Source organism: Ixodes scapularis, unplaced genomic scaffold (genome assembly GCF_016920785.2).
Source record: "Ixodes scapularis isolate PalLabHiFi unplaced genomic scaffold, ASM1692078v2 ptg001131l_1___fragment_1__unscaffolded, whole genome shotgun sequence".
Classification (NCBI taxonomy): Eukaryota; Metazoa; Arthropoda; class Arachnida; order Ixodida; family Ixodidae; genus Ixodes; species Ixodes scapularis.
In genome coordinates, this window is record NW_024610102.1 from 126,327 (window position 1) to 144,055 (window position 17,729).

The 17,729-nt window shown below is 48.8% G+C and overlaps 1 protein-coding gene across 1 annotated transcript; it reads right to left on the reverse strand.

The window, feature by feature from the left end:
• Positions 1-8,034: 8,034 nt before the first annotated feature.
• On the reverse strand, positions 8,035-9,310 carry LOC120841438. Its single transcript, XM_040212327.3, has 2 exons — positions 8,631-9,310; positions 8,035-8,314 (listed from the first exon to the last, which is right to left on the reverse strand). The coding sequence occupies exons 1-2, from the start codon at positions 9,114-9,116 to the stop codon at positions 8,282-8,284; spliced, it is 519 nt and encodes a 172-aa protein (XP_040068261.2). The 5' UTR covers positions 9,117-9,310; the 3' UTR covers positions 8,035-8,281.
• Between the last annotated feature and the right edge of the window lie 8,419 nt (positions 9,311-17,729).

The window sequence follows — 17,729 nt, forward strand, 5'->3', positions numbered from 1 at the left end:
ATCGCAATAGAACCATTTGTATTTACTGTGCAGGCCGTTTCTTTAATGCAACTTCTCAATTACCTAAAAGAAATGGTAATCTGAAGAGTCATCTTTTTTCACTAAAAAAAACAACAAAAAAAAACAGAAAAAACACCAGAAATGAGCCGAGTTCTCCGAGCGGTTTTATTAGGTCGATAAAACAACTTTTGCGTTTGCTATCTCGAAGAAATTTGACACACAAACACTCCTACCTGGTGCGACACCCTTTCCCGACAATTGGATAGCTTAATGGTTTTCTAATTCCGAGCGAGCGGCAGCTCTTTGAAGTATATCCATCCACTTGTGCTCGGGACACCCTCCCTGTTGATCGATGAGTCTCGATTGAGATGAGCTGACACGGTTTCACTGCACACACATGTTCCTATGATGTTGTTTTCACGACCACAATCGATGAATGCACTCGAGCGGTCTTGAATATCCACGGGCGAACGATTGAACTTGGTCGGGCTTGTTAATTTCCGAGCAGAGTCCCAAAACCTGTGTTCGCGAATATAACGAGTTCTAGACTAGCTGGAGCGATTAAATTTTAACCGTGCGTCTAAATTCAGAGCGCGATCATTCGCGGCGAATTAGAACTTTCTAGCTATCGTAGTTTTCTTTATACGAGCATAGGTGAAATCAAAACATCGTACAGTGAAAGCCTTACTTTCACGTAAACTTCTGTTGATAACTTTCTTTTTAGAATACCTACATCGATGAGACGCGCCTCGAATGTTCCTCGGAACATAATCTTACTCCCTGGTTAAAATAAATGTCCTAGCTAGCCTACTTTCCGAGCTTCGTGCGATTGAATCACCTCCGGTTGCGAGCAAAACACGCGGCAGCCATTTGCTTTTTTTGCAAAAACCAAACGAGAACCACGAATGGGCGGTAAAATTCTAAATAGTTCACCTAAATAATTTAAACTTGTTGTGGAACACGTGTCTCGACGACGTCGTTTTGAAAAATAAGACGATTCCCGTAATTCTAAGTTTGGTTTTATTAAACCAGGGCTGTGTTTCAAATCTCACCCTAACAAACCCGAGTTACTCGGGCGGATCGTGTCACGTGAGAGCAGAAATGAAAGAACGCTGGACGCAGGCAGGTTTCAAAACGCCAGGTGTACAGAAGCTTTACCTCGCAGTATGATTTCGTTAATTTTAAAACACGGCCAGGAATTACATTTTTTATGAATGAATAGATAGATGACCCGTTTCGAATGAATGGATCCATGAGTGCGGCTGAGCGATTCCGACCGGTCGGTAAATCCCGCCACCTGGTGCCTTTTGTTTTACCATTGAAAATATTGAATTTCTGAAATCTATATTACGACCTTGAATTTACGATATCAAATGGGGGACACTTGTTCCCAGCCGCCCCTGGACTGGACAGAGACCGATTTCTTTTCTTGTGTGATGCGAGTTTCGCGAAATAAACGGCGTTTGAAAGTTTTCACATCGAAGCCAGCCATTCGCTTTCCTCACTTTAGGCACCGATCCTTTCTTCGATCTCGCTTCATTAATACTGGTCGTATCTCGTCACCGCTAGCACCGATGTGTTCCTTGGTCTTTCTAGACTCTACGGACACCACTTTGAACGTGTGTAATAAAAGGTTTCGCGATGCTACGACGCTTTTGCCGTGGGCATGGTCATGGCGGCCAATTCTAATTTCCGAGCCTGTGTTCGGACCTCCGAGGCTGAATTTTCGTTTCCGAGACGCGATGTTGGTGTCCAACGTGAGCACGCGTTCCGTAGAAGACCCGACGACTGTAGTTTGCCTCTGATCGAGTCGATGGTTTACTGTGCGAGCACTGATGCGACTTCCCGCACGAAAGCAGTCATTTTCAGGTTCGATATTGCTCACCGCTTCATCATTTGCTACCACAATTTGCTTTTTTGTTCTGAAGCGCTCCCTCGGGTAAAAGGAACGTTCGCTATGCGCGCGAGATTATTTTAATTCATTCATCTCGTGCGGCGCGCGCTCGGCGGAGCGGCTGGTCGTTTGAAGGCTCACCAGAGCGCGAGCAAGACTTCAAAGAGCTGCCGCTCGCTCGTAATTAGAAAACCATTATAGGTACGTACAACTATCAAATTGTTGGGGAAGGGTCTCGCACCAGGTAGGACTGTTTGTGTGTCAAATTTCTTCGAGATAGCAAACGCAAAAGTTGTTTTATCGACCTATTAAAACCGCTCGGAGAACTCGGCTGATTTCTGGTGTTTTTTTCTGTTTTTTTTTTTTTTTTTTGCGCGTTCTTTTTGTAGTGTTAATTCTAAAAGAGGGATGCCGTAAATATCGCCTAATACCTCAACAAAAAACAAAAGTCCGAAGAAAAAAAAAAAAACAAATTTTCTCGGGGGATTGAACTAAGATCCTGCTGTGTACGAAGCGCACATCTTACCCACTGAGCTAATCCACAGCTCGGAATAGGCGTGTTTACAATCCGTTTTATACGAGACCCAATAGGCGACTACTGCCGGCACTTTTTCCCCCGCCGGTTATTCTGCCGGCTGCCGGCAGAATAGACACTTCCTTCATTAATACTGGTCGTATCTCATCGCCGCTAGCACCGATGTGTTCCTTGTTCTTTCTAGACTCTATGGACACCACTTTGAACGTGTGAAATAAAAGCTTTCGCGAAGCTACGACGCTTTTACCGTGGGCATGGTCATGGCGGCCAATTCTAATTTCCGAACCTGTGTTCGGACCTCCGAGGCTGAATTTTCGTTTCCGAGACGCGATGTTGGTGTCAAACGTGAGCAGGCGTTTCGTAGAAGACCCGACGACTGTAGTTTGCCTCTGATCGAGTCGATAGATTACTGTAGGAGCACTGATGCGACTTCCCGCACGAAAGCAGTCATTTTCGTGTTCGATATTGCTCACCGCTTCATCATTTGCTACCACAATTTGCTTTTTTGTTCTGAAGCGCTCCCTCGGGTAAAAGGAACGTTCGCTATGCGCGCGAGATTATTTTAATTCATTCATCTCGTGCGGCGCGCGCTCGGCGGAGCGGCTAGTCGTTTGAAGGCTCACCAGAGCGCGAGCAAGACTTCAAAGAGCTGCCGCTCGCTCGTAATTAGAAAACCATTATAGGTACGTACAACTATCAAATTGTTGGTGAAGGGTCTCGCACCAGGTAGGACTGTTTGTGTGTCAAAAGGGTACTAATAAGGAAGTGTGTTTTTACATTGAGACAGCTCGTCTGAAAAATTGTATTCTTGGCCTAATGTTATATTCTGCGCCGACGCGGCGGTGCTTTAAAGCCTGGCTACATTGGACGCAAGCGCCGGTGACTCACGTTCGACGTAGCCGGGAAACTACATGCCCCAAGCGGACCTGGACGGTCGCCGGAGCGAGAAGAAAGGACAACCTACGGATTCAGGAGCGGGGCGAACACTGGCCGATGAGGCCGCAGATCACGCGCGGCTCATGCCGTCGCGTGCTGTCCTTTTTATTCTTTTACATGGATGCACGAGATGGCTACTTTAAAAAGGAGATGTCAAGTAGCGCCATCTCGTGCAAATCAAAATACTACATTCTCCCTCCCTTAAAAAAAAATAAGAAAATTGTGGGAGGAAGACTTGCGTTATACATTCGTTATGTGAAAAAAAATAACGAAAATCAAAACACTTCACCACCCGAAAATTGCGTTATTTCACTGGAAATATTGGTTTTGAAATTGTTCGTTGAAACACAAAAAAAATGAAATTCTCAAAAGATTGTTCATAAACGTTCTTTGTGTGCACGACACGGAAAATTCAACAAAATCCTAAACAAGTCATCCGAACAAAACGGGTTTTCACTGAAAGTTCAGGTTGCATCATACTAGTCACGTGACGATCAAAATTTCATTCCAAGATTCATATTTCAACTTAGAGCACTCTCATCTCTCCTTCTCCTGGGAGAAAAATGAAACATCCAACCATACCTATTTGAGTACATTTGTATTACTATGATTTGTATTTCTATTTCCGTTTTTAATGTCCATGACACATTGTAGTGTTGACTGTTAGTTTGGTTATTGTTTAGAATATTGTGTTTGTCATGGACATTTTAACCTTGGCCAAGGTTTTGCTATAACAGTGATATGCTTTTAATGTTCTATATCTACCTAAAGTTTATACCAAAAATGACCTTTTACGAAAACATAACTACAAAAGTCTTAGTCACTGTACTCCGAATCTGACTGAAAACTATCATCGCCAAGTGCAAGAATATAGTCTTTGAACTTCAGCGGAAGTCTTCTCTGGCGTATTGGCCGACCTTGCCTCGCTGGTGGTAGAGGAGCTGTAGATGGCTCGGAGATCGTGGGTGATGTGTGGAACTCGGTCGTGAGTTCTTCCACTGAATCCTCAAGTGGAGGCATAGATGGCGTACTCGTTTCTGGCGACGGCAAAACGAGCAGTTCTGCCCGTGTGTCTGGGCAAACTGCCAGATCGGAGACAGGTAGTTGCTCTGCAACCACGGACTCTGGTGATGACCCTGGCACAGCGTCCGGAGCAGCAACAACCACGGGCCCAGGAAGAGGCCTGACCGCCGGAACAGGACCGGGACCAGGCTCAGGGAGAGGCCTGATCTCGGCCTCAGGAACATGCCTGAGTACAGGCTTAGGGAGAGGCCTGACCGCAGCCTCAGGAACAGGCCTGACAAGCCTGTCAGGCTCCACAGACTGTCCAGCGTCTGCCACGGAAGCAGGGCAGAGCTCAGGTGCAGAGATCCCGATCATGTCGGGTACAGCCGACCCGAGATTCCCTTCAGAAACAGGAGCAGGGCCCCCAGGAACAGAGGCAGGCCCAGGGACAGCTCCAAGAACAGTTCCAGGAACAGGTCCAGGAACAGGCCCCGGTACAGCACCCGGAGCAGGAGACTCTGCCGCAGCAACCGGAACTGTAAACTTTGGCGCAGCAAACAGATCTGGCTCCTTGGGAGAACCCAGCGCTGCATGGCGAGGTGCACCTGCCATGGGTGCAGCAGATGAACCGGGTCTCCCCAAGAGACCAGACGCTGCGGGGTTACAGGAACCCTCCGGGCAAGAAAAGACAATTGGTACTTGGGACGTTGAAGTGCTTCCACGGACAGGGGTCAGTACAGGAACCACTGGAGTTGCAGGAGGTATATACAAGTCATCTTCGTCATCATCATCATCCCAACCGTAGTCAGGAACTTGTGCTGGAGGCAGCTGTATAGACTTTGCAAGCTTCGCTGCGTTCCATTTCCTACCGTCAGCGAGTTGATATGTAGCAGGTCCTAACTGTGCATGTATCCGTTGTGGTTCTGTATATGTACTCCGCAACTTGTTGTGATGGGTGGGCTTGAATACGCGAACAGCCTGCCCAGGATGAAACTGAGGGTGTCGTACCGCTCTACGATGGTCAGAATAATCTTTCATGTTTTGTTGATAGCGCTGTACTCTTCCATGTAGCTGAGCTCGACGTTCCAAGAGATCGTCAGGTACCGTCCTAGTCGGCATGCCTTGTACGTCCAGTCTAGACCGATGATTTCGTCCATGAAGGAGAAAGGGTGGTGCAAATCCTGTTGCAGGATGTACCGTACGTCGGTACGCTTCCAGGTGGTCTCGGACGGCATCTGGAAGTGGACGACCTTGTACAACAGCTAACTGAAGGCACGACTTCAGGACTCGGTTAAATCTTTCCACCTGCCCGTTACATTGGGGGTGGTATAATGACGTTCTCCTATGTTTGATGCCATGTTGACGCAAGAAATCTTGAAATTCATGGGAGGTAAACTGTACTCCATTATCTGACACAATCTCGCAGGGCAGTCCCTCGCGTGAAAAAACGTTCTTCAAAAAGCTGATGACAGTCGCAGAAGTCACAGAAGACGTGGCTTGAACTTCTGGCCACTTGGAGTGGTAATCTATGAGTACCAAAAAAAACCTTTGACTGGCCGGTGCACGATCAACCGGGCCCACGATGTCGATTCCTAGCTTTTCCCAGGGCTGACTTGGAAACTGGATGGGCTGCAAGGGAGCCGGTGCAGCCTTCACTGGTTTGTCGGTAGCATGGCACACCGTGCAGTTCTGGATCTTGTTCTTTATGTGTTCATTCATCAACGGCCACCAGTAGTGTTCCCGGATCACACTTGTGGTTCTTGTGATCCCCTGATGAACTTCGTGTGCTACTTCCACGATCCGGTCTCGAAACTCGACAGGGACGACAAGTTTTTCTCCCTTGTACAAAATACCGTCGTACAGCGACAGTTGGTCTCTGACGTGATAGTAAGGCCGGAGATCTGGATTGGTTTTACTATCTTCAGGCCAAACCGAGGTAGTATAGCGGATGACTGAAGGAAGAACTATGTCATTGGCCGTAGCCTGTTGAAAACCGCCTTTCGACAAAGGAACCATTACGACGGAAACAACTTCCTCGTCGAATCTCATGCCCTCCTCAGTGTCAGACACTGGCAACCGTGAAAACGCGTCAGCAACGACGTTGGTGGCGCCCTTCTGAAACTCCATTTTGAAATTGTAATTCAGAAGTCGGGAGGACCAACGAGTGATCCTTAGAGGACGGATTCCGGAACCTTTGTTGGACAGCAACGTGACCAACGCCTGATGGTCAGTACGAATGACAAAAGACCTTCCCCACAGATACACGTGCCACTTTTCACACGCCCAAAGACATGCGAGAGCTTCCTTCTCGCCCGTGGAATACCTTCGCTCTGCATCAGTTAGCGAGCGAGACGCGAAGGCTACAGGACGAAGCTGGCTACCATACTGCTGCTGCAAAACAGCACCGAGACCGTACTGAGAAGCATCTGTGGCCACGACGATAGGCAACGTCGGGTCAAACATGGCCAAAATTGGAGCTTCTTGGATGGAAGTCTTTACTTTCTGAAAACTGGCCTCGACTTCCGGAGACCAGTTGAAACGAACTCCTTTACGTAGGAGACGACGCATCGGTTCGACGACCGTGGAACAATGAGGGATGAACTTGCTGTAGTACTCTACCAGCCCTAAAAATGCTCTTAACTTCACTGCATCAGAGGGAGTTGCAAAATTTAGGACCGCATCTACCTTGGATGACAGGGGTGCTAAACCTTTCACGGAAAGATGGTGTCCCAAAAATGAGAGCTCCTGTACTTGGAAAACACCTTTACGGTTTAGCTTCATTCCTGCTTGGGAAATTCGAGACAAGACACGACGGAGATTCTCATCGTGCTCCTTCAAAGTGGATCCATAAACGATGATATCGTCCAGATAGAACTGAACGCCTGGACAATCCTTTAGGATTTTGGACATGAGTTGCTGGAAAGCTGCGGGTGCGGATGCCAGCCCGAAGCAAACTCTCTTAAAGCGAAATAACCCCTCGTGGGTAATGAAAGACGTGAGGTCACGACTCACCGGGTCGAGACGGACTTGATGGTAGGCGGACGCCAAATCCAGCTTGGAGAAGATCGCCGCTCCCCGTAGAGAGTTCAACAGTTCATTGATGCAAGGAAGTGGAAATGAATCAATGACAACGGCCTGGTTCGGAGCTCGTAGGTCCACACACATACGGATGTTGCCATCGGGCTTGCGGACGACAACAATAGGTGACACCCACTCGGAGGCTTTGACACGTTCAATTACGCCCTCTCGCTCCAGCTTGAAAATTTCTTCGGAAACCCGATCCCTTAGGGTCATCGGGAGGCGACGGAGCTTTGATTGGACTGGTGGAACTGTGTGCCGCACCTTGACCTTGTGCGAGTGATTCTTCAGCAGACCCAACCCCGGGCTAAAAAGATGTTCAAAATCTTCGAAGCCAGGTGGCAACTTGGATGCGTCTCGCTTCGAGGAACCACCAACAAGGCTCGTTGAAGGACTGGATTTCTCTGGATGACGCTGCATACCTTGGGGCGCTTGACTCCCCGGATGATCTTGTGGACCGTGTAGTCCGTGACTCTCAGGACTGTGGAGCTCTTGACTCTCAGGATGACGTTGTGGATAATGGAGCCCTTGACTCTCAGGATGACGTTGCAGACTATGGAGCCCTTGACTCTCAGGATGACGTTGCGGACTATGGAGCCCTTGACTCTCAGGATGACGTTGCGGACTATGGAGCCCTTGACTCTCAGGATGACGTTGCGGACTTGACTCGTCCTCGAAGACTTTAGGTGTGGTCTCTTCAGAGACCGATGAAGCAGGAGACGGGTTCTCCGCAAATGAAGGTCTGGAACTTGCCGCTGGTCGAGAACCAGGGACTTGCGATGCTTGACAGGACGACGCGGTGAACGGTCGTCGCTGCGGGTTGGGCATGGGCCTCACATCCCGCTGTGATGCTCCTCCTCCGTGAGCTGCATTCGCATACAAACACTCATGTTTAGCGCCATTCAACACCAGTTGCAACTCACGGACCGCGTCGATGCCGAGTAACGAACGTCCAGTCTTGGTTACGTAAAACTCCAACGTTGTCCAGCGGTTCTTAAAATTTACTTGTCCCACAAAACATCCAAGTACCGGAATGGTCTCTTGCAAATAGTGGACGAGAGGCGTCGACGGCGGATGTAACTTTATCCTCCGCTGCTTGTTAACTTCGTTAAACATGCGTTCATTTAGGATCGACACACATGAACCGGTATCAACAAGAAGACGAAGAGGGGTCCCATTTACCGTGATCTCGGCCATGAAGGCGTCACGACGCATGCTGCCGCCTTCTCGTCGCTCGGCCGTCCCGACGACCACAGGTTCCTCCGTCAGCCTAACGCTTGGCAGCTCCTCAGGAGACAGCGACTGGCCGACCACGTTCACCCGGCCGGGCCGGTCCCCTCTGAACTGTCTTTCGGCGAAGGTCCGCCGAGTACCACGGCCTTGAACCGGGAACGATGCCTGTCGCCGATCGTAGGTGAAGGCAGCCGCCGGCGGGCGACGACTCCGACACGCCACTGCAAAGTGTCCCCACTTTCCACATAAGAAGCATGTCGCTTGAGACGCCGGGCAAACCGCCCGATCATGACGGCGGCGTCCACAGAAGTAGCAGGCGTCGTCTGCTCCGATCCCACCCGTCCGAGGCGGAGCGGGCTCACGCCCACGCTGAGGCTGGAACACCCTCGCCGGAAAACGGGGCACGTGACCGGAGGCCACCGGAGCCCAAGGCATCCTGGGTCCAAGCTGCGACGGGGGGTAGCCAGGTTGAGGCCAGGGAGGGTAGCCGCTGTAGCCATCTTGCCCATGCTCGATGAAAGAAGACGACGCTTGGCCGCCATCTTGTGTTGCTGCCGTTTGACGTTTCTCGATCTGGACACGCTGGACTTCTGCCGCGACCGGGACTTGCGACTCTCGCCGCCGAAAACTTGCGGTCGTCTTCGCTCTCTGCTCGTACTGGCGAGCGATCTGGATAGCCCGCGACAGCGTTGGCAGCTCGCTGCCCTCGCACTCCTGCAGAACGCGATCCTGAACGCGTCTGGACTCCAGGCCTTCCAAGAAAACCTCGCAAAGTCTTTCATCGAGCGCGTTCCCCAGAGCACAAAACGAAGCCTGATGGCGCAACACGGCAAGAAACTCAGTTACCGACTGGCCAGGACGTTGGAACAAACCGCGCAGCTTCTGGCGTTCAAGCGCGATACTACCCGAAAACTCAAAATGCTTCTCGACTGCCTCCAGAAAAACTTGGAACTCGTCAGTCTCCTCCACCGCAACCGTCTCGTACAGCTGAAATGCATCCACGATGCGCTGGCCCTCAGTGCCCAACAGCGAAAACAGGATGGCTTTTTTTCGGAACGGTTCTACGAGATGCAACGCCGACGCGTCAAGAAATCATCCTCGTCGCCAAAATGTTATATTCTGCGCCGACGCGGCGGTGCTTTAAAGCCTGGCTACATTGGACGCAAGCGCCGGTGACTCACGTTCGACGTAGCCGGGAAACTACATGCCCCGAGCGGACCTGGACGGTCGCCGGAGCGAGAAGAAAGGACAACCTACGGATTCAGGAGCGGGGCGAACACTGGCCGATGAGGCCGCAGATCACGCGCGGCTCATGCCGTCGCGTGCTGTCCTTTTTATTCTTTTACATGGATGCACGAGATGGCTACTTTAAAAAGGAGATGTCAAGTAGCGCCATCTCGTGCAAATCAAAATACTACACCTAAATAAAGTCTGAGGTCTCAAAAAGAAATGAGCTGATTCTTGTTTTTCTGGCGCAGTGAAGACTCGTTAAATGTGTCACTTCTTTTTTATTTATGTCTTCAGGCCCCTGCTGTCCACCTCGGGAAAAGGTTTGTTCCTGCAGAGCTTTTTGTATACATGCCCCTAGAGTACAACTGGCCCCACACTCTTTATTTTCTCCCCTTGTGCTTTTTCTGGTGCAAGATGAGCTCGACTGAAGCATGAGTAACCTTCTAGCTTGCTACCTGTTCAGTTTGAACCCTCAAGCTAAGTCCGTTTTCACTTGACGGCCAACATCTGAACGCAGGCGCTGTTTCTACCTCGAAGCAAAACTACGCCCTTTGCCTCAGTTTCCCTATTGAAAAAGGCCAATATGAAGTCGGCTTATTGGAAATATTGTATTCCAATGAAGATGATGGAAACCAATAAAAACGTATTGTTATCCGATTAACCCAATAAGCACGATGGGAATTCATATCGGAGCACAATATCCCGATATAGTATGCGGTTATTGGTATACAACAGGATATTGGAGCACAATATCCCGATATAACTTGCGGTTATTCGTATACAACACGATATCGGAGCACAATACCCCGATATAATACACGGTTATTGGAATAGAATACGACATCGCGTGCATATTGGTGACCGACATGGACATACTGTACGGCCACACGATATACAAATATCGGTCGTCGATCATGGGACCAAAGGAGAATACAATATGATATCGCGCGCATGAATCTCAGAACGCGGATACCAAGTTACCAACATGAATTACGTTGGCATATCCACACGACAATACGCGAGAAATATATTGGGTGTGGATACACACATAGTATAAACGTTCTGCGTTGCGAACACATTAACATTGATCGACAGTACAAGTATGTACAGCTGTTAGTACGGCACACAGTACACACAGCCTCGCGCGTTTGAAACTGGACAACCACCAAACCATTCAGAATAACTATAGCCGGAACACCCGCCGCGACCTACCTTTTAATGACAAAGCCCAATAACGACGTGCTCATTGTAGTGATTGTTTTCCAACAAATGTTTATTGCAGTTGTAATGCAACAAAAGTTGATCGCCAAACGCTAAACCCAACGTACCGGGATACAATTCGATGTTGCAACACAACATCGCAATACAACAAGAAACCATCGGTGTTGACTCTTGAGACACAACCACCAGACCGAATACGATATCAATACGAAGTTACCGACGGCGAGAAACACAACATCAAACACGATATGTTCGAAGTTACCGGTGTTGGGACCGAAATCGAACACGATACGTGGCAATGTCGGTTCGCACGATAAAATAATGAGGGTGAATAGGTTTGACAGGTCACGTGCATGTAGTTGCTTCTTACGCGCACATTTATCGATATTGACCCACCTTTCTGGGTAATCCTACGTGGTACACAAAATCCACGACGACATGCGAGCACATTTCACCCACCACTTTTCGTCGCCTGTTTCGCGAGATTCACACACTGTACAAAAAACGACGTGAAAAATACGTGCATTTGCGCCATCAAACGATACGTTACAGCCTCGGTTCTCGAGAAGACAGTTTCCATCGCCAACACGCGCGCGCGCGCTCGCGCAAGCAGTTTGGATTTTGAACTGTTCGAACTTCGAAGGGAGCGAGCCCGCGAGCCCGGCTGGCCCGGCGCGATGCCGGCGTGCTGGCGATTCGCCAAGACGGGCATGCGCAGTGCGCAGCGAACGGGCGTCGGTTGCGCCACTTGTTGCGCGACCCGGCCAGCCTGGCCAGCCGGCGTGATTGGCGTTCGTCGCACTCTGTACTCGTGGGCATCGAGCGAAACCTACACACTTTCAATTGCTTCGAAAGGTACGTATACACGACTCTATTACTTGCAGCATTGAGTGCTTTGGCGTACGCGGATCAAACTAAACACCGAAGGACAGAAAGGAGACGTGAAGTTTTTAAATCGAGGCCTTTTTGAACGTTTGTGTCCCCTGTTGAAACTTGAAAGCACCCAGCTGTGCTTTGTTGCAGGCGTCATTTCGACTGCGTGTGCTCCAATGTAACGTCAGTCACTGTTCACACTCGGCTAGCTTTGCCAGTTTGTTATCTCATGTGCGAAATAGACGTAGAAACCAGCGCCGCGTCTCTTTCGGATACTCAGCCTCCAGCCCCCTTCCTTCCGGCGTGCTTTCTGCCGCGCCCGTTCGGCGCATTGGATTCGCGGGCGCGTCAGGCTCGTTCGAAGAGGCGTCGTTTGAAGCTGACGAGTCGCCGGAGTGTACCGGAGCTTCTCTTTAGGAAAGCCGCAATCGACGCTCGGCGGCTCGGCTCTGAGCTCGTACTTTTCTCCTCCCGGGTATACCATGAGTGCCGATGAACGAATTTGAAAAAGCGCTAGCGAGTGACTTTGTGACGCCGCCCAACTGTCCTTCTATCAACGGCGCAGAGCAAATGATGTACAGAAAAAAAAAAACAAAAAAAAAAACAACGCGTTTTTTATATTTTGTTGGCCATGTTTCACCTCAACACAAAGTGAATCGCGGCTGTACGGCGGTTGACTCATTACTGTGCCTAGATTGTAACGGAACCTTTTTGGTGTGATCTTATTCTGATATCGTTATATCTCGCCTTTTCATCTTGGCTGCACACCTCTAGACGACATTCTACACATTGCACTCCTTGTCGACATGTCGCTGGTGTATGAGACTAATTGGAAGTCACTGTTTGCTCACTCCTTGGTGCACACATTTTATGTTCAACATCAGTTATCTGAAGGAGGCTCCATGAAACCCTGGAATTTGTTTAGAGGTACCTCTACATACTGTGTTAGAGTGCTGTTTTGTGCGTTGTAGGTTTGCACAAAACCAAATTGCACCTTGTAATATACCCTTTGACTGTTTACTACAATTAAAGTTGCAATGAAACATTGGCCACGAGAGGTGACTCGGCCAACGTGGCCAACAAATTCCTCACATAATTTTCTCCATGGGTCATTTTGGATGTTGACAAATTTTCTTGTGAATAATGAGTGTTATGCACATATGTTTCTTCTACTTTTCAGACAGGTACTTCAGTTAGATAAACCCCAGCAAAAGCAGCAAGAGAGTCTCGTAGGGTCACACCAAGGATAACGGCATTCCTGCTCGAGTCCCGGGTCTTCTTACTGAACTTCACTGAGTATAATGGTACATTCCCTTTCCTTAACTTTGTGGGAGCCAAGGGTGAAAGACGACGCAGAGGGCACGTGACAGGTGGTCGGCGGAGAAAGAAGTCACGAGCTGGCGCGAGACAGTGCGTGCTGAGCGAGGCTGGAGCTGGGCAGGAACATCGGAGCCGGGCTGCCCGGCTTGGAGCGGTCCACCAGCGAGGTTCAAACCGGACCGGTAGAAACGGCGAGTCCTGGCCATCTAGCCTAGGCCACGACGATCCCGGGGTGGTTCTGCAGCGAGACTCGGGCAGTGATAGCCCGGGACAGCCAGCCTACGCAGCGCTGGCATGGGAAGGACGACCCGCAGGCCTGGACACTGACTCTGACTGTGAGCTCTGATCGACGGACGACAACAAGGGTCGGCGTGCCTGGACTGCTGGCTCCGAACGACGGGCAACCGTGAGGTAGTAAACTTATTCGCTGTCTTCTCGGTGCTGTATGTCACTCCCTGGGTGACGGGCGGAGCGCATAACGATTGGGCGGTGATTATTAGTAGCTAAGCGAACTCCATAAAGAAACCAGTATTAAAATGGCACATTCAACGTGGGGCTCGTTCGGTATGCCTCTGCTTCTAGTCGTCCCCAGGGAGTCTCACGGATTCGTTGAGCGGGTTGTTCACTAACGCTAACGATGCCCGTTGAGACAAATATGTTGGAATTTTGGCGACTTGTCTCACGGCAGAGCTCAGCAGGTGTCTCCTCGAATCGAGTACCTAAAGGGCTCGAAGAACGAGGTTGCAGACCCGCTTTCTCGGGTACCCCAGATTAGTGGTTGGCAAGAGACGGGGAGCGCGTTTAAGATGTAAGAAAGTTGTCTTCAGAGGCAGAGGAGAGTCACGGCATGTTCGCTGGAAGGCAGGATAACGAGTGGCTGGAGGGGAAACAGCCAGGACTCATTGCAGATTTAGGATTTAGGCTTGGGGTGATGCGGTAGGCAAGTAAGCGCTTGTCGAGGCCTGGAGTACAGATGGGTTTTTGTCAGTGGGTGTTGGAAAGATTGCAGAAATGGCAGTTGACACCGGGAACACTGGCAGACAAGATTGTCAGCGGGTGTCGGGTAAACTGGCGGAAATTGCGGTTGGCACCTGGAATGCTGGCAGGCGAGTTAATGAGCACTATTATTTGTAACTGCTGGGCCAAGACGGCTAGTTGCTTTGCGTCAGTCCAACAATCGACGAAGGGCGGAGGGACGACTCTCCCTTGAGGGGGGTCGTTCCAAGAAAGCTACGAAATGATTTATATGATTCTTTCTCGACTTCACTCTGGCCGGTCGTGGCAGTGACAGCAAGACTTTTAATAAGTTATGTCGCGTCACGACCTGGCCGGGGATGCGGTGGTAGACATTTAGGTGGCTTGTAGCTGTCCAGCTTGCCTTGAGGTGTGAACGGTTGAAGCAGGCTTGCTCGCTGAGCGTGAACGGTGGAAGCGAGCCTAAGGCCCACTTCAGACGGGGCAATTTCCCCCAGCAACTTAACGTCGCAACACCAGCAACACGGGCCGCCTGCGTTCACACGCTGCAACCGAATTGCTATGACTTGCCATCATCATGAATTTGGACTTTTCTTGCACTATATAGACGCACAACTACGTGCTAAAAACGTGTTTTTATATCTTTGATTGGCGTTGAGAATACTCACTCATGTTTCTGAAAAAGTTTATTTCCAAAATGATCCATTTCAAACCAGGACCAAGTCTTCAGCTGTCATCCTCACCAGCACAGGGGTGTCACGTGAAAATATTGCGTCCCTGATTGGCTGCTGCCGCTGCAAACTTCTCCAGTTTGTTAGAGTTGCTTGTCTGTTTTGAGCCGAACCTGGTCTCAGAAATTCGTGCTGATCTGGGGAAACCTAGGGAACAACCCGCCAGCAACCTCAAAATTGCTAGAAACGTTGCCCCGTCTGAAGTGGTCCTTAGGGAACTGAAATCAAGGGCAGTGGAGCTCTGGGTTCAAACCCACCTGGAGACGTTTCTTTTCTTTTTGCCTTTTTTTAGTATACTGTTAACAACTTCATTTTCGCGGGCTCAAATTTTTGCGAATCGGGCCAAAGCTGAAAATTTGAAATTATTCGCGGGTTCTAATTTTCGCGAACCGAGCTTAGCTTCCGTAGTGTTCACATATTGCCCGAGTTGTTCGCGGGACGTATTTTTCGCGTTTGTAGGCGATTCGCGAAATTCGCAAAAATTAGTTCCTCGCGAAAATTTAGTCGTTTACAGTATATATATATATATATATATATATATATATATATATATATTTATATTTATAAATAATACTTTTTTTTTAAGTTTTAACGTATAGACGCATAATTTACACACTAATTCACATTCAGAAGTGCTTTTATTCACACACTGGCTCCCTAGTGCTTGCAATAGCTTCTTGCTGAGCTATTGCAAGCTCTGCAAGGGGAGGGGCATCTTCCCACCCTTTGCAGGCTGTAAAGCTGTGGCTTGCACAGCTCAAGCAGGTCGCACCTCGCACACTGGCTCCATCATCAAGCATAGGGGCTGCATGAGTTGCGCCACACCGTAAGGCTATATAGGGTCGGGTCACAGCACCTGGGACCATTCGTCGCTGTGCTCAGCTATGGTATGGTAGCATGGTCAGGGCATGAAGCAGGGGTACAACTTGGAAATGCTCATCTTCATCACATTTGAAGCACATTTTTTTATTACTTTTGTGTCGAGTTGTCAGCATTTTAAGGGTGAGGAAGCAAGCAGCAGCGAGAGCAAGAAAAAAATTGAAAGCCGCTCTTCATGAGAAATTATTACGAGCACTATTAAGCCGTGGAGTATTCTTAAAACGCTTCTAAAGTTGAATTAGCATATAAATTATGTGCTAGTGCCTCAAAAAAAAAATTTAAATAAAATTAATAAGGATAAAAATATACACCAGGAGGACTTAAACCAGAACTACACAGTCTGTAAATTTGAAATTTGACACCATAAACCACTTGGCCACCACCCAATTTTATTTTTAGGTCGTTTATCGAGGTATATGAATTTCGTTTGCAGCTGTCGGCTGCAAGAGAGATAGCCTTATTTTCATTTACTATTCCCATCAAATATGGCAAGTGGCCAAGAATAGAAACTCATTTGTCGGCCGAGGCACTGTACTTGCATCAAGGCAAACTACTCTGGCTTGGTAGGCTTATATTTTGTTTCATCACCCGTTTAGGATTCTGTTGTCGCTCATCAAAAGCAAAAAAAAACTAAGTCTGACTTATTCTGCTTTGCAGGTACCCTTGGCAGTAAACTCTGCTAAGTGGGGCAAAATATATATTATAAATTTTTTAGCAAATATGCATTGTTTTAGCAAAATGAGCTACACTTTTTGACTAAGGTAAAACAGAACGAGCCTCTCCACCTCGGTCTGTTTTCATCTCTCGCAGACACTATTTCCTGCTTTTTGTGGTTTGTATCAGACTTTTGTGTCTGTCCGGCCAAAGCATCTGTGTTAGACTCAGACTGGTTTCTTTAGGATATGTGCAGGTAATCTTCGCAGCAAATGGCTGCCAATCAGGAACACAAGTTTGTTCTCGGCCACCAAGAGCAAGTATTTTCAAGGTGAGCTATTACCCGCCTGTATGAGTTTTGTGTTTCATTCCTCTTGGATGCCATTTCCTATGTGTTGTGGTCTTGCATTAGTATTTTGTTGTGCCTCTTCTGCAAAAACACCCAAGTTTGACTAAGACCGGGTCTTTCTTATACATGCAGGTCTTGGTGGCGAGCACCAGCCAATCAAGGCCAGAAGTTTGCTCTTTGCCGCTCATGGCAAATGTTTTCAAGGTGAGTGATTGACGCCTATCTGAGTTGTGTGTTTTATTCCTCACAGACACTCTATTTCCTGTCTTTGTAGTGGTCTTGTGTCAGGCTTTTGCGTCTCTGTCTGGCCAAAGCATCTGTGTTAGACTAAGACTGGGTTCTTTAGGATATGTGCAGGTATTCTTCGCAGCAAATGGCTGCCAATCAGGAACACGAGTTTGTTCTCGGCCACCAAGAGCAAGTATTTTCAAGGCGAGCTATTGCCCGCCTATATCAGTGATGTGATGGCTGCGCCAATTGCGCCAAACTGCGCCAAGGGGCTAACCCTGCTACATCCTGCTACATTTTGCCAAAATATGGGTAATCTGCGCCAAAGGGCCAATTTTGGTCGCCTTTCAAAACTAAAACTAAACTAAGTACCGTAACTGAGCATGCATGAGCTAGGCGGCGCAAACGGCCGCCCGACACAAAATACCCTGCATCAATCGTCCATGGTTTTTTGCATGGTTTTTTCCGCCATGCCGTCTCTCCTCTCATGTCTCGTCGTCTCGTAAGCGTAAGTCTCGTCTCGTTTTTTTTTTTTTTAACGATAGTTGCCGGCGTGTGTGTGTGTGCTGCAACGCTAGCGTGCTGGGT

Coding starts and splice junctions, on each gene's coding strand:
- LOC120841438 (XM_040212327.3), bottom strand. CDS start 9,116: ATGCCTTGGGCTCCGGTGGCCTCCGGTCACGTGCCCCGTTTTCCGGCG. Junction 8,315..8,630: donor CCTTCATGGCCGAGATCACG/GTAAATGGGACC, acceptor ATGCGAATGCAG/CTCACGGAGGAGGAGCATCA.